Genomic DNA, 16254 nt, shown 5'->3' with positions numbered 1-16254 from the left:
ATTCATATTCTCATGCACATGACACCATGTTTAACACCGAGACATTAAGGAAATATGAGATGGGGACTATAATGCCATTAGTGCCATACGCATACATTTTTTTTGCTAAAAATTATCCAGTATCCTTGTTATGTTTTATAATAAATATATGAAAATATCCATAAAAACAAAATGGTTTAAAGTTGTTCTCAGATATATTTTAGAATAGAGTTGATCTCATTATTGTACACTGGCCAAATAGTATTTCAATTGTTTTAAACAATTCCAATCAAATTAAATGTATGCAGTTTTGCTGATAAACATCTTTTAGCTATTTTTAGTGGAAACAGATAGGCCCATATTTGTTGCAGTGTAAATACAATTGTCTGATTTGGCTCGTCACTGACAAAGTATTTTAAAAAGAAAATGTGCAAATCTTACCATTTTCTCCTAGTTATATCCTTCAAATATAGTGGTATTTTTCATTGCGTTGTTGAGATGCCTTCACACAACATCAACACCTCCGTGTAGCTGCGGTTGTAAGCTATTATCATTGGTCCTATACCGGACAATGGACCGTTCGACCACTGAATCCAGCAGTGTCCACCATAATATCAAGTGCGCATCATTGATCATTGTTCTCGCTAAAATATTTCTCATAACATGTGATCTGTAGTTTAATTTAAAGATGAATTATTGTGCAGCTATAGCACTCGTCGCTGTCATTAAAACATAACATAGCCTACCACAGGAAAATTATTTAGCCTATTGTTCATAAAATGATGTAATTATGTTTTTTTTTTTTTATTATGTAATTTCAGTGTTTATCTCCATTAATACGAGTGGGGTATTTAATGCAAATGTGTATATCAACATGAAAACAGAGTTTACTTAATTACTTTTCTCACTCCAGGAAAAAGAGTGCGTAGAATGTCAGTACGGTCTAGAATGTCCATATGGTGCGTACATATTTACAGTTTATTTTTTATTAATCACGATATGTGCATGGAAAATTGGGTACGCATGTTTCTATGCCCATATTATGCGTACGCTTATAAATGTTTATAAACATTTTGTAAGTGAGACCCCTGGCCCTGTAGTTTACAAATAATCCAGGCCTTGATTAGCTTGATCAGATGCGTTTAATCAAGGCTGAAGATGAACTCTCCAGACACTGAGGATATGTTTACACAACATCGATGTGCTATAAAAGTAAAAGTTTTCAGTTTGCAAGTCTTGCATACACATAACGTCAAAATTCAAAATCTCTGTTTACATTGTTCATACCTGGCCAGTAGTTTGCAATGTTACTTTGTAAAGAAACCGTACAGGCTTGCGCACATACCTACACTTAATACACATGTGCATGACATCATTTTCACAAGTTCATGTTTTTGTAGTTTATGATAATGGTATTTCGGTTTCTAAAATTTGCACTTTGAAACCCATTTTTAAAAGTTTGTAATTTAAGCCCCTCAAAACTGTGTAAAAGAACAGCTAAAATGCAAAACAAGCTCCATTTTTAGTTGTAAACTGTGTCATATAAATGGCACCCCTGTCAGAGTGTTGTTTTTACACGGTTTAATCATGTGCATCAGTTCCACATTAATTAATTGAGTAATACAAACATAATTTCATCACATAACTTGCACAATGTCAAATTAAGTTATTTTGAAGTAACCACATTAAGAAGCCTCAAAGTGATTTTACTTGGTTCCCTGATAGGATTTGATCCAATAAAGTTTACATCTGCCCTCAGCCTTAAAAAAGCTCCTGTCTTTACCACAATGGTAACGCAATCTAACTGAAACAGATCTAAATCCCCACATAACTGAACTCTAAACTCTATGAAGTTTCTCAAACCCTCCCTCCTATTTAAAATACTTAATTCAGTATGATTTATATGCTGTTTTCCTCATGGAAGCAAAAAAAAAAAAAAAAAAAAAAAAAAAAAAAAAAAAAAAAAAAAAAGTCCCCAAAGGTCAAAATTTACGGGTATTACTATCCTTTTGGGGAACATTTGGACCCCATAACGTAGGGAATACCAGGTACGTTTTACAACTTAATTTCACCATAAACAAAATCTAAAAAAATAAAATAAAATAAAAACAAAACATATATATCTTATATATTTGCATTCCTTTATTTTATTGAACGAATAAAGAAATAATCCGCAGTCAGTAAAAGTTATAGCCAGTGTTCTCATCAACACTCTGGCGTCAGATGAAAATACAATTTAAACAAAACGTCATTTATTATTATTATTATTGTTGTTGTTGTTGTTGTTAGCATTATTATTATATGGGGAGTGTTAAATGACACGGTCGCTTCACCATTTTAGTGTATAACAGGGAGTATAACAATGCGACACAGATATAATCCAGTGGAGCACTAAAAAGATTGACTGCTTCATTTATTATGCTATACAGTACTTGCATAAACATGAGTATCCTCACGAGATACAAAGAACCGTGCAGCAATCACTTGATGCAATCTGTAGGTTCTGACTTCTCAGTCTTGCTAACTAATTGGTTATAGGCTGAGAGGTCCACAGTGCGTCACGACGCTCAGTCTTCTCCCCTTCTCCCTCTCTTTCTCCCCTCACTCGCGCGGTGTCAGTCATCCGCGATGCTGGAGAGAGAGCCCGGCTCCGCGCCAAACATGTCTGGGATCACCGCTAATGACGCTTGTAATGACTGTTTAACATCACCGCAGCATCTGAACTCCACGGAAATCCACTCCCATTCTCACATTGATGAAGACGATGAACTTCTCAAGTACATCTGGAGGGAATATTTGCATCCTAAACAGTACGAATGGGTGCTCATAGCTGGATATATCATAGTCTTCCTTGTGTCTCTGGTCGGAAACACCTTGGGTAAGTAGGCGAAGTTTGAAACGCGCAAGTAACTTAGAAAAAAATAAAAAAGAAAGAAAAGTAAATAAAAATATTTCAGCTGTGATTTAAAATATTTTACTGTCAGACGAATACCGGTCTACAGGTTTGTCCATCATGTTTGCTACATTGCGCGTGGGAACATATTATTACTCAGAAAATGTTATAGAATATAATTTCTCTTCTCTGCTTAAAAAAAACAAAAAAACAGTCATATTCATTATGTGAACAACTGTAGTGAGTTCAGATCTTTAAAGTCATTAACGCTACTTAATTAGGATGCAGTTGTTTATTTGGTTTATTTGTAGTTTCTGCTAGTTTAAGATTTAAGAATAGTTGCATCCTCACATGCACATATTATGGACCATAAATGCATTAACAGATTTAATAAAATGCCAAGCCTCCAGCTTTCTTTCTTCCTTGACATTTAATCTTTTTTTATCCAGAGTCCTCTGGCAAATCAAATCAAATCAAATCAAATCAAATCAAATCAAATCAAGTGTTTCATTGCTCTTTTACCGCATGCTATGTGATGGATTTGTGGAATTTTGATTGAACAACTATATGAATGTAATACTGTGCTTTAAAATATTTTGTATGCCACTGTGGATGGCTTATAATCATTTTGCTGTCACTTTTCACAATGCAAATTTCGACATTTGAAGTTTTCTCAAGGAATTTAAAAATACGATGAACGCCCCAATGATCTGGATATTCGAGGTATTGGCATATTAATCATGGGTCCCTTGAAATGTTACTTGACTTAGAATTTTTTATTCACATTTTTCATATGCTATTCTCTTTAAAGGTGCAGTGAGTGTTTTTTGTTGCATCAAACAGAATTGCAGTCTACCTCAGCCAATGAGTTTTGGACCTGTTATCCAGCAAACAGTACGGATTGAAACGACACACTTCACTTTAAAGGAATATTAAGCACAACAAGTCCAACGCTTAACTCTGGCTGAAATTCATGGCTAAAGTCCTCTGAAGCTATGTGATTTCTTTGTGTGAGACTGAAAATCGTTATTTGGTGGTAATATTTAAATTCACCAGAGCCCTCAAATCATATATAGTACTTAAAACTCTGGTTTTATTTTTATTTGTCCTTTATTTAGATGGTTAAGTCTAATTGTGATACAAGACCTCTTCCAGGGAGTCCAACTGAAGATGGCAGCAACAGTTTTCATATAAAAAATGTCACATATTTATGCATAAATGCAAACATAGAAACAACACAGGAAAATTAGCAAAAGAAGAAAGACATACAGGTCATATCAACGATATCCATAAAACATTTCACCCCAGGTCAAGGATTATAGAAAACAGCAACATGTTTCCAGTTTGTAAGGGCATTCAAAGAGGATAGTGTTTGTAAGGTAATAGTATGCTGCAGCTCATTCCATGTGCAGGAGGCATAAAGAGACAGTTTTACCAAGCTCACAGGAGACATTTTGGTGAATCAGTGCAGATGTACTGTTATAATTGCAAGGATAAAAGGCTGGGGATGTAAGTAACTGCTTTATCTAATATCTTGGCAATAAACATTAACAAGATGTTCTTCTTTGATGTAAAGAGGAGCAGCCTCCAGAGATTCAAATACTGTGGTCAATGCAGGCATTTGTTGCAAAGCGTTATGCAGCATGACATGCAGAATCCAATTGTTGATCAATGATGACGTTTTTATGTATGTAAATCATAGTCTAACACATAGAGAAATTTGCTTTGCACGATTTTTCTTTATGGCCCCAAATGTGTCGCTGATGTCAAATGTTTTTTGTTTTCTTTTGTGTCTTGTGACCATTGCTGTGAAACTTAATGCAACATGTCTAATATTTGATTTGAGAGCTGCAACAACTGGTTTTATAGTCAAAATATTATTTACCTTCACTGAACCCAACATGTTTACATCAACTTATATGAACAAAAGTAAAATTTATGGAATAAATCAGGCACAAATAGCTCTTTAAAGAAGAACTGCAGATTGCCACTTTAGATCCACCTTATTCTTGCCATAAAAATAGGAGTGGCCATTTGTAATTTTTATGGGAATGGCTTCCAAGTCTCATCCACATTCAGCTATTTTTAGCTGTACAAAACAACTCGCTTTGCTGCTTGATATTGCAAATTGGTGTGTCTTACCTTATTATTTGACTGTATTAATTCAAATTAATTGAATGAATTAATCCATCTTAATTATGAATATGCTGGTTTGTAGTGCAAACAGCTTTACTGTTTACTGCACATTTACAGTACTTCCGCATTTAGGAATAAGGTGGACAGTGTATAGCTAGCTATTATTGAACACAAAAAGCTATATCAAAATTATTTTTTACACAGAAAATCACAGCATATATGTTCAGTATGATGTGTGTGTTTTCACTATGACATTTTTCATTCAGAGATTAGCTATTCCCTTACATTTGCTCTGATATGAGATGAGTCATATATATGATAAATCTGTTAAATGTGTTTTCAATATGCACTCTCAGGAAAAAAAGGTACAAAAGCTGTCACTGGGGTGGTACCTTTTCAAAAGGTACACTTTTGTACCTATTAGGTACTAATATGTACACTTCAGGTACTAATATCAGGTACTGACCTTTAAGGTACAAATATGGACTCTTTAGGTACAAAGGTGTGCCTTTTGAAAAGGTACTACCCCAGTGACAGCTTTTGTACCTTTTTCTCTGAGAGTGTGGATACACAGCTGTATACAATATTACAATATATTGTTATAATATATATTAATTATAATGAATGTTAGGTAAATTCACTTCAAGTATTGACTTCTAAATGAAGTGGTTTTACTGAATCAAAATGAATATGTCAGGCTACACCAATGAAAGTCTCTGAACATAGCCAGTTTTTACAGTATACAAGACTTGCAAACACACACACACACACACACACACACACACACACACACACACACACACATAAATTTGAATACTACAGCAGTATCACAAAGTACACCATTAAGCAGGTATTACACCTAAAGTGTACATATACCTGTACCTGTTCTGACTGAATGATGAATTAATAGTTTTGTGTGTGCTGCCACAGTTGTTCTTATTAGTCTTTAGAAATCACACAGGACCATCATATCATCTCATAAAAAAAAAAAAAAATAAATAAATAAATAATTAAACACTGCCATGTTAATTTATCAATAAATTCAGATATTCCAAATGTACAAAAATGTATGTGTTTGAACCATGAACCACAAGGTCTTTGCAGATAGTTAGCATTATGTCCAGTTCTGTTATTGCTTCTACTGGTAATTCCATTCTATCAAGTGGAGCTATTAGCAAAATGATGGGGAATTAGTTCTTCTCGTTCTCTGTCCTCTATTCAAGGGTTTTTATATCATCTTAAATGCAATTATGCAATAATCTGGCAGGTGAGAGTTCTGTAGCAAAGCTACTGCAGTGCATTGATACGTTTTATATATATATATATATATATATATATATATATATATATATATATATATATATATATATATATATATATTTTTTTTTTTTTTTCTTAGAAGTACACCGATGTGCTGGGGGGGTGGGGGGTCATCAAAGAACCAGAGCAGGGCTGTTCATGTGATGAGCACATGAAACAAGTGGAAAGACAGAAATAGAAGCTAGGCGCACTACCACTGAGAGGACACTTTGAAAATGCCCTGTGTGCAGTAACAGTGCCTCTGCTCTGCCACTAAATCAAAGCGTCTTCATGCACCAACTGGAAATCCCTAAACCTCAAGTCCAGATTTACCTGAATGAACTATAACAAGAATCATGAACACTGGGGGTGGGGGTGTAATGGTCTTTTTATTTAAGGGAATCAAATAATTATCTCTTTCCCTGCCAGCGTTTTTGATAGATGGCTTCCATCAGTACTCCCAAGGCTTGCAAAGGCCTTTACCACTTTCTGGATTGACATTTCTCTCTGTAACATTAGGCAGTTTTCATTTATATTAGTGTTGATTGCGTTATTTTTCATATTCATATGCTTATATATGAGATCGCTTGTTTCTGTGTCTTCCTGGTCTGTGTTTTCGGCACTTTCTAGACTCATTCAGGAGATGCGTAATAATGCCCCTGAGCGTATGACAGTGAAAACGTGGAAACCCAGAAAATTCCTTGTTTGGCATGGAAAGAGTTAAAGGATTTAAATGGATTTAAGGGAATGAAAAAGAACAGTGAAAGGTTTTTTTTTTTTTTTTTTTTTTTGCCATAAAGGCTTTTGAATAAAAGTGAATGTGTGCAAAATGCAATGAAAACTGCAAAATGTTTTGTGTCCTGTAAGATTCAGTTATTACAGTATTTACATGAATCGGGTAACTGATTCATTCTATATTTTCAATTCAGAATGGTGAAATTTGACAAAGAAGTCAAGTTCGCATCACAGACATTACTGTTTGGTCATTTCACATCTCTGTCATAAAAAAATTGGTAATATGATTCTTTGATTTGATTGGCCATCTGAGTCATTGTGACATTGATGAATTTGGGACATTTTTAACTACTGGAGAGAACTTGTCTCTCTAAATTCCTATGGTGGTTACAAATCTGCGCTACAGTGTTGTCAATAACGCCTGTAAGCTGAGATTCACTGACCGCTAGGCATGTCTCTTGGGAATGAGCAAAGTTGGCAGGCAAACTGGGAAATGTGCCGACACTAATATTGCCTGGGGCTTCAGGTCATTACATCAGCACATCTTCTGCTCTGCTCTCTCGGGTGATTCAACAGCTGTGTCTTCATTCATTCTCAGGTTGCTTCACAAGTCCCAGTTTTGGGACAAAACATTCAGTTGTTTAACTTCATAAACCTCTCTGTACTTTCATGGGTTTCAAAAAAAGAAACAGTGATAAAAAAGAGCCTTGAAAGACCAGATTGTTCTAATAAACAAGAAAAGGAACATTTGCCACATATCATACATTAGATAAGAATGGCTTATCAGGACACGCTGATGTAAAGCAATTATTCAGAACTGAGTCACAATACAAAGCATTAATAATGAAAGCAGACAAAAACATATTTGTCATTGTGCTTTTATGAAAGATATGATGTGCAATATAGAGAGACCAGGGCTAGTCGTCACTTACCACAGTGAATGTTTCTAAAGGGAAGATTCAGTTTCCTTTTGACAATTTGACAGTGTAACAATCACTCTAATCTTTCCTACTACCTTGATTGTCCCATACTGTTTTATCAATTCATTCTTAATTGTAGACGAATGCTGGGTATATTAATATTTCTTATTCAATACACTTTAAGTTTGTATCTGATATATCTGTTGACACATATTGAGTGATAGCAAGCATGGAGTTTGCATCAAACCATAATAAATATGAACATGTTTAACAGCTAAATCTGATAATAATTCTATAATAAAATTTTAGTTGTGCATTCCTGTTTGTTTTGTCCAGAGAATCATCTGTTCAGTACTGTGTGACCCAGAGCAGATTTCCTTCTTTTTACAATGACCTCTGAATTATTGATTTCATAAGTGCCACACTAAATATGCTAAATAAAATCAACTTTAATCAGCTTATGTCACTTGACGGCTTATCTGTGACTATCTCTAAACAGTTGGTAATCCACAGCTATTTCATGTGTTAATTATGAGCCCCACAGTCATATCTTTAAATTTACATTTATTTTCTGTACAAATGCTTTCTAAATAAACCCATTTACAGTAATGTGCATACAGCATCATAACATATACTTATCATCAGGTAGAACATCTGTATGTCAAGACAGCAGAGATAGTCTTTGATGATATAGACAATGAGTTCATGGAAATCAAGCTGTTTAAATCAGTTAAAGATGCACATCAGCTTACAGTAAGTCTTTGCACCTTTTTTTTTTTAAAGTAAAATGTCCAGAGAGTGGTGCTGAAAACTTTTTACATTTTCTCTAAAACAGATACAGTGGGAAAAATATTTATTTGATCCCTGCTGATCAAATAAATATCTTTCCCACTGTAAGGGTTTGCCAACTTACAAAGAAATGAAGGGTCTGTAATTTTATGGTAGGTTAGAGACAGAATATCAACCCAAAAAATCCAGAAAATACATTATATAAAGGTTAGAAACTGATTTGCATTTCAGTGTGAAAAAAAAGTATTTGATCCCCTACCAACCAGCAAGAGTTATGGCTCCCAGAGATTGGTTATGAGCCCATGTGGAACACTGATTAGTCCTGCCACTTTAAAAAGTTACTCCTAATTTCAGCTCGTTAGGTGTATAAGACACCTGTCCACACAATTTGTTTCTTCCATTCCAATCTCTCCCACCACCATGGGCAAGACCAAAGACCTGTCAAAGGATGTCAGAGACAAGATTGTAGATCTGCACTGGAATGGGCTACAAGACCATCAGCAAGAAGCTTGGTGAGAAGGAGACAACTGTTGGTGTGATTATTCGGAAATGGAAGAAATACAAAACAACCATCAATTGGCCTCGGTCTGGAGCTCCGTGCAAGATCTTGCCTCATGGGGTAAGGAAGATCATGAGAAAGGTGAGGGATCAGCCCAGAACTACACGGGAGGAGATTGTTAATGGTCAGTTGGGACCACAGTCACCAAGCAAAACATTGGTAACACACTACGCCACAATGGATTGAAATCCTGCAGCACCCGCAAGGTCCCCCTGCTTAAGAAGGCACATGTACAGGCCCATTTAAAGTTTGCCAAACAGGCTTGGGAGAAAGTGCTGTGATCAGATGAGACCAAAATTGAGCTCTTTGGCATTAACTAGACTCACCGTGTTTGGAGGGAGAGGAATGCTGACTGTGACCCCAAGAACACCATCCATACAGTCAAGCATGGAGGTGGAAACGTTATGCTTTGGGGCTGTTTTTCTGCTAAGGGAACAGGAAGACTTCACCGCATTGAGGGGCAAATTGACAGGCCATATACTGTAAAATCTTGGGAGAGAACCTCCTTCCCTCAGCCAGAGAACACTGAAGATGGGACATGGATGGGTCTTCCAGCATGACAGAGACCCCAAACATACAGCCAAGGCAACAAAGGAGTGGCTCAAGAAGAAGCACATGGAGAAGGTCATGGAGTGGCCTAGCCAGTCTCCAAATACTTATTTCACTCATTGAAATGCAAATCAATTTCTAAATCGAGTTGTCAAACAACAGCCAAGAAAGCTTAAGGATTTAGAGAGGATCTGTAAAGAGGAGTGGATCAAAATTCCTCCTGAGATGTGTGCAAACCTGGTGACCAACTACAAAAAATGTCTTACTTGAAATGCAAATCAATTTCTAAATCAATTTTCAAGATCTTTTTCTGGATTTTCTGTTTTTTAAGGCCTATTTCACTCACTGAAATGCAAATCAATTTCTAAATCAATTTTCAAGATCTTTTTCTGGATTTGTTGGTTTGTAGGGTCTGGTTTACAGAGCCTTCATTTCTTTGTGGGCAAACTTACAAAATCATCAGGCGATCAAATAAATATTTTTCTCACTGTAAGCATGTGGCAGCATTTTATTATGGTGGTTTTTGTGTGTATTGTTGCTGTACAGAAAGGAAATCTCTGTTGAGTGGCACTAAAAGATTAATGCTCTTTTGTGCTTAAAAATAATATAGCCTTCCACCTACACTAAAACCTTCACTAAACCTAACCCATAGAGTTAACAAAAGCAAACGTGAGAAGAAAAGCATTTCCATTAATTCTTGCTTCTACAAGTCTCTGAGTTATTTTGTTGAGTATCATGACTCGTGTTTAACAAGATTCGTATTCTGAGCACTCAGCATCCCAAAAGCTGTATGTACAGGAATGTTTTCGGACCTTAAATCTAGGCATAGCCACATTTTTTCAATGAGCAAATTTTACTGTTCATCACTATGATGTTTGTTAATTATATTTAAATTCACACCTTAATTGAGATCCTTGGTAGTTTTGTTCTAGAAAAAAAGACAAATTATTTTTTATATTTAAAAAGAAACTTAAATATTGGTTTCTTAAAGGTTACTTTGGCTGCAGTTTTAACAGCCACAAAGAGTTCCTAAAGGTGCCTTTCTTTTCAGTCTGTTTTGCAGTTTGGAAAAACCATCACATGCGCACGGTAACCAACTACTTCATCGTGAACCTGTCCTTTGCAGACATCCTGGTCACAATCACATGTCTTCCTGCAAGTCTTGTGGTGGACATTACAGAAACCTGGTTCTTCGGACAGACCCTGTGCAAGATACTACCTTACTTACAGGTGAGGAAGCTGACAACGTATGTACTATATTTTATTTAATTTAATTTTATTTTATTTTATTTTATTTTATTTTATAGGGAAGCCCTTTCAAAATCTGTACATTTGTGATTTATGACACCTTTGATCTTGAACATCTATTACTTCTAACGCATCAGTCGACATACCAGCAGATTCTACTGCTAGAGGCTGTTTCTGCATTTTTTAAGTGATTGCTTTGCTTTCCCATCAATAAATCACATCAACAGCTTAAGCTCTCTGAAAGTTTTTTATTTTTTTATTGCAGCTAGAAATGTACTGCTATACATGACACGCTTGTCAACATCAGTCGATGGAACTGATGGAGTTCCTGGAGATGACAACATGCTCCTCTGGTCATTTTTTTAAGAACACATATACTCTTTATTCTTTCTTGGAAGGACCTGATGGATGGACTTTAATATTCCAGCTGTCATATCCTTCACAGTTTGAATGCTACAAGTTCCGTTGTTTCTTCTATATCCCTGATAGGCATGGTTATCTTCCCCAGTTGGATGACTGAATATTAATGAGAGTTTTGAAGTTATCAATACTGAAGAAGCAGCTGTGAGTCATCGCTGCAGCTGCTTCAAGTGTTGATATGTGCCTGAATAAAATTACTAGTTTCTAATCACATTGGTGCCTTTTGATTCTCAGAAAGTCACAATGAATGATGCCTTTATAATGTAGGATGGTTGCATCTTGCAAATAGACACTTATTTCTTTCTATTCCAGACACTTCTTTGAGCTGATGTTTAGAATGAAGACAGAACATCAAATGTAATTTTACTTGAGCAGGACTGATATGGTCTAGATGCTATGGAATTGTTGTACGTAGCACTTTAAAAAGCATATCTGTTAGAAATTGAACAATTTGTACAGAAGTCATGGAAATCGAGCGATAATCATGTCATCTGATATCCTATTGTTTTTAAACAGGGCACTCTTCTTTTCTCTTCTAGAAATGGAATTTCAACAATCCACATTCACATTATATCGTATAGCAAAACTGAAAATATATATTTATCCATAAATATGAAAGGAGTCCAATCTGGACTGCTTCAGCTACGGCACAGTGCGTGCATGCATTCCTGCTGCTCGTTGATCTTGGTCTTCACTTTTAAATCTTTCCAGATCATTTTCTGGATTTCAATTTATGAATTTGGTGGCATGATTATCACCACATGATTTATATATATTTTTTTGTTTTAGACCAGTGTTTTCCAAAGGGGGTCATGAAGGAATTCCAGGGGAGTTTGTGAGTTGATGAAAAACTAATAATTAATTACACTGAATTTAAAATTAAAATAAACAAATGGGGCTGCATGATAATTGTGATATGATCCACTGTATTCAGCGTCTCAGAGCAGTTTTGTTTCACAGTAAATGCAGTGACTCCACAAAATTTTTGTGGACAGAAATTGAAAGCATTTCACCAGTATTTCACCAAAATAAAAGCTCAAGGGTTTGCATGTTTGAAAGTAAAGAAATTAAGGCATAAAAAAGGCATAAGCATTAATAAAAATTCAATAAATAAATAAAAGTAAAATATTAATTTCTAACTGTGGACTGAAATACTATCACAAATAAAAAGTGAGTTCACTTTTAAGTCCAGCAGCAAAGTCAAAATAAAACACTAATACTAATTGCATGTTATGTGACCATTTACCAGCATCAGAGAACCATGAACATGCAAATGTGTTGTTGAATTATTAAAAGCGCAACTATTAAACTCTAAGGAAATAGTTCAAGAAAATATTTAATGTCTAAGGGCTTTGGCTGGCAAAAAAAAAGTTAAAACAGCACCTCTGTTTTGGACCAATCATCATTTGTAATTTCATCAGATTCACAGATTAGGCTTGTTTGATGTTATTTTTAGGAAATAATGAAAAAATTCACCTAATTTTAAGAGGGAAAAACTGCAGCAACATTCAATGGGTCATGTACTTTTGCACAGAGACCCACACATGACATGTGGAAAAAATAAATATCGTGGCCACCAATTAAGAATTTGTTCCCACCACTTATTACCCCCCAGCCCAATGTTTCATGTTCGGAGCTCTATACATTTTAACCCTGTTACTTAAAACATAAAACGTCTCAGGTTATGAATGTAACCATGGTTCCCTGAGTAGGGAACGAGACACTGCATCCTCTAGGGGTCGCTATGGGGAACACCTCGTCGTGACCCGTGTCTGAAGCATACAAATTGAAAAAACACCAACGAGTTGGCCGGCGACAGCCTCTGACGTCACTACCGGTGTGACTATAAAACAGGCACCGGGAAAACACGTCATTCACTTCTTCGTCTGAAGCTTGTGTCCGAAGCATGGCAGGGAGCTAGAGGACGCAGTGTCTCGTTCCCTACTCAGGGAACCATGGTTACATTCGTAACCTGAGACGTTCCCTTTCAAGGGAACTTCGAACTGCGTCCTCAAGGGGTCGCTATGGGGAACAGTTTACCCACACCGCCATGCTGAGGGGAGTGCAGGCCAGAATCATGGCGAACACTAAGTACCAACTCTACCATTTCCATGGGAGTTGCCCCCGGGACGTTTAGACGGCTGTCTGTGACAATACCCCTTACGGCCAAAGGCCTAAGCTACATACCCAACTTAATTGTTAGGGCCTCGGCCCGGTGGTAGAGCTAAAGGCTTGGAATCAGGAAAGATTCCTTTAAAGGGATACGGCTAGGAACCTAGCATTTTATACTAAGTCTTGCCTGTCACACAGGGGCTACAGCTTGCTTCCGCAAAAGCTTGCTGAAGGAGCTGTCTCAACAGATCTCCAGTAGCAACACCCTGTTTAGATAGGTATCCGAGGATACATGGGTGGAGTGGCGCCCAGGATGAACGGGGCTTTTACCAGCTCAAGAAAGGGCACGAAGCAACCGCGCAAAGCCCTCACCATATAGGATTTTAGAAAGAACGCAGAGTACTAGCGTGCGAACTTACCACAGTGTGGATTTCAGAAAGTGTGCAAAGACTTCACGTGCACACTTACCATATCATGGATTTTCAAATACTGTTCTAAGGAAGGGCTCTCGTGGCACTCTGATAGAGCAGCTCATAGATGGAATGGTGCATCTCAAAAAAGTATGTTTGAGAGTCATCAACTCGATCTGTGGAAATAATGCTGGAGCGCTCTGGGAAAAACAGTGAACTCAGTCTCATATGAGAGGAGAACTCCTGAATCCAGAGTAGCACGCTCATAGGCGACCCTTCTTGGAAAAGGGGAGCGCTGCTAAACTACCATGAGAATCGCCCGAATAGCCCCTCATGTTGAAGGAAGCGATGCTTGAAGTGTATAAACAAATACACTGGCTGAATGGAGCCCAAGGAACCAAGGTCTAATCATCTCAAGAAAGGGAACGAGGCAAAGCGCGTAACCCTTACCATACAGGATTTCAGAAAGTGCGCAGAGTCTTGCGTGCACACTTACCAATACGTGGATTTTTAGAAAGTGCGCAAAGTGTTCACGTGCACACTGACCACCATGTGGTTTTCAGAAAGTACACAGAGCTTAGCGTGTGTACCTAAAGGTTCCTAAGCATCGCAGAGGCGCTGAACCGCACGGGAGAGGCAAGCTCGAATTTTATAAACCTCTAGCGAGGGGAGCATCACCTGAGGCCAGCATATACAAGAAGACTTCTGTAACTGCCACCTTCACTTCCCGCTGGATGCGACAGCACCTAAGCGGCCAGGAGACCCCTCAGGGTGACCTGGCCGGACATCCATGAAATTCCCTGCAGTGCTGTGCCAGGCCTGATGATCAAGGAGGCTCCCGCAGAAACCTGTGATCTCAGCCGCCTAATACCGGAACATGAAGCCGGATGGCTGGTGCTGACGAGTGTTTAGTAAACACTGTAACTGAGCACTGTTTATTAGTAGACACATAACCACCAGCAATTTACACATAAGTATATACAGAAAGGGTTATTTTTTTCCCACCCTCCTGCGCTGGAGCCCCGCTCAAGGGGCGCCTCCTTTTAGTCCGGACCATCAGTAAGGTGGTTGCTATGAACATAGAACCAGCCAAAAACATTATAGATCCAGCATAGGAGACTGTTATGCGTTAGAGGTTTCCACCTAACCTCGATCAGGTGGAGAGCTGGTGGTTATAGGGGAATTAGGAAGGGGAGGATAAAAGCAGAAGTTAAAAATCCCTAAAGGGAACGAGTAGATACCTCAGTATCACTCTGACTCAGACGAGAACGCTGCCTCGTCTGGATCACATCCCTTAGGTTCTGCTTACCCCCTTATGACCCACCATTCCTCTTAACCCTGCCCGCAGGTGGGGGAGGAGGGTGAGCCGCGACACTAGCCTTCTGTGCCCGTCTTTGATCCTCAGATCGAGACAGGCCAGGACCCCTATGTTGTTCGGGCTCAGACCTTGACCTTCGTGGAACGAAGGATCTGAAAGCAGTGGAGTGCGCCTTCGTCTCCCCGAACTTCTCGATCACCGTCTCAACGGAAATAACGAAAAGTTCAGAAGGCGAAACCTGAGCATCGAGAAGAAAACCTTTTCTTTTTTTCCAGATGTCTGCCAGGTTCATCCACAGATGTCTCTCCGCCACCACCATGGTCACCATAGTCCTGCGCTTGGCAGAGGCGGCCTGCTTGGTAGCCCGGAGAAAGGCCTGTGGTGCGGCGCAGCTCGGCTACCTGATCAGGAAAAAGGCCTTCGCCTCTATCCAGGTCTCTTAGCAGATCAGTCTGATATGCTTGAAGCATTTATTTTGTAATAAAGCCACAGCCTGACCTGCTGCTGCGTATGCCTTGCCATTTAAGCAAGATGCATTGCTTGAAGGGCTTAGATGGCAAGGAGGGAGATTAAGAGAGGATGTCTCCCCCGCAGAATGAAAGCTCTTTCTGCAGGGGGCATACTCTCATAGCCGTTTTCGTGCATCGCCTCGATGTCGGCAAAACTCTTATGCTGAAACCGATGGATGCGAGAAGAAAACGGCCTCTTTCATTTCATTTCGATCTCTGTATGGAGATCAGGCAGAAATGGAAGGCTCACCTGAGCTGGAGGGCTATGGTCGGAAAGATAACACTCATCGAGGCGCGATCCATAAACTCCAACAGCTCTACATACGCAGGGCAGGACAATTGAGAAGGCTCAGCCTCAGCTTCTTCACCATCCTCAAA

General features: G+C 38.1%; 1 protein-coding gene across 1 annotated transcript in view; it reads left to right on the top strand.

The window, feature by feature from the left end:
• Positions 1–2382: 2382 nt before the first annotated feature.
• The window catches only part of LOC109065540 (orexin receptor type 2-like), a 39108-nt gene continuing 25236 nt past the window's right edge, over positions 2383–16254 (top strand). Inside the window, exons 1-2 of the mRNA XM_042736105.1 lie at positions 2383–2857; positions 10911–11089. Of these exons, the coding sequence (XP_042592039.1) occupies positions 2608–2857; positions 10911–11089 (429 nt within the window). The 5' untranslated portion in view covers positions 2383–2607. The remainder of the gene's footprint in view (positions 2858–10910; positions 11090–16254) is intronic.

This window comes from Cyprinus carpio, chromosome B13 (genome assembly GCF_018340385.1).
Source record: "Cyprinus carpio isolate SPL01 chromosome B13, ASM1834038v1, whole genome shotgun sequence".
NCBI classification, from domain to species: domain Eukaryota; kingdom Metazoa; phylum Chordata; class Actinopteri; order Cypriniformes; family Cyprinidae; genus Cyprinus; species Cyprinus carpio.
The sequence above is the reverse complement of the archived record's forward strand: the minus strand, read 5'-3'. Positions and strand labels throughout refer to the sequence as shown.